The 2,500-nt window shown below is 35.4% G+C and overlaps 1 protein-coding gene across 34 annotated transcripts in view; it reads left to right on the top strand.

Moving 5' to 3' along the window:
- rdgB (retinal degeneration B) overlaps window positions 1–2,500 on the top strand; it is a 175,927-nt gene that overhangs the window by 135,352 nt on the left and 38,075 nt on the right. For 18 of the 34 annotated variants that reach the window (XR_015191064.1, XM_043029215.2, XM_086537280.1 and 15 more), the window contains one exon: window positions 49–72. The exons of the other annotated variants lie outside the window; for them this stretch is intronic. Coding sequence is in view for 17 of the 18 variants with exons in the window: in XM_043029215.2 (XP_042885149.1) it covers window positions 49–72 (24 nt within the window). In the remaining variant the exon portion in view is untranslated. The remainder of the gene's footprint in view (window positions 1–48; window positions 73–2,500) is intronic. 34 annotated transcript variants of the gene reach the window in all.

Genomic DNA, 2,500 nt, shown 5'->3' with positions numbered 1-2,500 from the left:
ATGTGCATGTCGTCGTGTCTCACTGGTTCATCTGTTTGTTTTATGCAGGGTCAGCCATCCCCATAATAAAGGGTATGTACCAAGGTGCCCAGTCCCACCCAGTCCTGCATGTTGTATGACAACTCCATAGTATCCATACCAATGCAGTCTTATTGGATCTCCCTTTCTCTTCCGTGTAAAGGTCCCTAACCCCATCCTCTAGTTCCTTTTATTATCTTTTGCCTCTCTGACGGTAGAGCTCCGGGGTTTAGTGATAAGTAAGGACTGAGATGCTTATCTTTTGTGATTTCAATTTGAATGTAAATGAATATCAAGTTTGCTATTTCACTGAAGAACTTTTTTATACTATGTCTTGCTGCATCTCAGATATATTCTCTACATTAATCTAGTAATTGTTTTTAGCCGGTTATACATTATATGCTGTATTCCTTGATGCAATTCCCATGACATTAACCATATAAAAGTTATTCTCTTGAACTTCTCTTGTGATACACATATTGAAACTGACATTTCCTGGGGTTGTTTAGAACATTAAATTTATTAATAACACATTATGCAAAAACAGAGCATAAAGTCAGATATACAGTACAGTAATTATCTTTGTTGTTTTTCACGATAACTTTATTACTTAATTTATTACTCCTGAGGATTTTGTGTGCATGTCATGTCTAAATCACATAGAAGATTTTCTGTTGCTGCTTTGGAAGACAAAGAAGTTAGTTCCATTAAAATAGCTTGTTGTGGTCTTGTCCAAGCTTACCAAATATTTGAATTAGTCTGTCTTTATGAAGAATGTGTAAACTAAATATTATACAACCAGTATATTACTAACAAGTAAGGGGGTAAGATTTCTTTATAGGTACCTTATCCTTGTTCTTTGATTTTGCCCACAACCTCACCCATCTGTTTGAACTAGGCTGCTTCATTCTTCTTTCTTTGTGCTGACCTGCCCTTTACTTGTAGTTTGGCTTGTCAAAATAATTTCACTGGATGATGATGTAAAACCATGAGAATGTTATGCATTGTGGCATCATGTGCTTGCATAATTTTTTGACTGACTTACTAATATTTGCAGAATGTTGTGGACTGATAGAATGAGTTATTTGCATGTTGTCTTGTATCAGTATGCCATTAATTGAAGCAGTGATGAGAAACCCTTTTTTATAGTTTACCATGAATATGCTGATTAGTTTAGAGAGGTTCTGGATATAGTTTCATGGGTCCACACGTTGAATGCCATTCCTCCTTGAAACAAATAGCACCTGTGAATATTGAGACCCAAAAAGAGTCTTAGACTTACCTTGTTTGATTTGCATGAGAGATTGCATTCCCTCCTGCATCTTCTGATCCTGTGGGAGATCTGTAAATGTGTTTTAAGGTCAGAGGTCAACATGTGTGCTTAATTCATGCTGTTAGGCTGAACAGCATTACTGCAGGAGTGAAGGCTAAACATCTGACAGGTCTGGAAAAATAATGAGCATAACCTTATCCATTTTAATAGCGTCATGGCAATAACTCTGCAAGGTGCTACTCTGTACAAGAGAAGAATGCATTCCAAATTGGAAGACTTTTAAAATCATAATGTTGATAATTGTAGATATTGATAAAGATGTAGATAATAGTGTTTTAAAATGTATATTATTTTATTATTAATAACCAGCTTATTAAATGTAATATCCCTGATTATATAATTGTTGACTTGATATCTGAATTTTATAAATAAATACACAAAACACGTACCCTCATGCACACATATTCTCACACACACACACACACACACACACACACACACACACACACACACACACACACACACACACACACACACACACACACACACACACACACACACACACACACACACACACACACACACACACACACACACACACACACACACACACACACACACACACACACACACACACACACACACACATAGGCTATTTCATAACTCTGCAACTTCAAAAAATGAATTAAGGAATCATATTGGACTATTGCTGTTAATATATCTTGGCAGTACAGAATAATTATGTATTACACTATATAGAATGACATTGTCACTTGAAATAGATAAAGAAGTTAGTTAGAACCAAAAGTGTTGAATTTGGGAAGGTACACTGCATCTTTTTAGAAGGGGCCAGCAATTCCATTTCTAATTCAGATATTATGAAATATCCTAATGAACATACACACATATGGGCCATATGCACATTCATAAAGGGTATTTTTCCTTACATTCATGTTACTTTGAATTAGTTATTGGTTATTATATCATTACAGCTATTGTCTAGATAAAACAAGAATAAGCAAGACCACAGAAAAGTTCTTCAGGTAATCAAATGAATAACGTTTATAATTTGTTTCCTCCTCATGCATTTTGCTAACAAGATTATTTCTAAAAAGGCCAAAGTGAATTCGAAGATGAAGCCCAGTTGGAGAACTAAACTGGAGAGATGGAGCTGAGGGAATGATGGTTATGATTCAGCCCACAAAGTTT

Source organism: Penaeus japonicus, unplaced genomic scaffold (assembly GCF_977035675.1).
Source record: "Penaeus japonicus unplaced genomic scaffold, GWHDUDI00000001_assembly GWHDUDI00000005, whole genome shotgun sequence".
In the NCBI taxonomy this organism is placed as follows: Eukaryota; Metazoa; Arthropoda; class Malacostraca; order Decapoda; family Penaeidae; genus Penaeus; species Penaeus japonicus.
The sequence above is the reverse complement of the archived record's forward strand: the minus strand, read 5'-3'. Positions and strand labels throughout refer to the sequence as shown.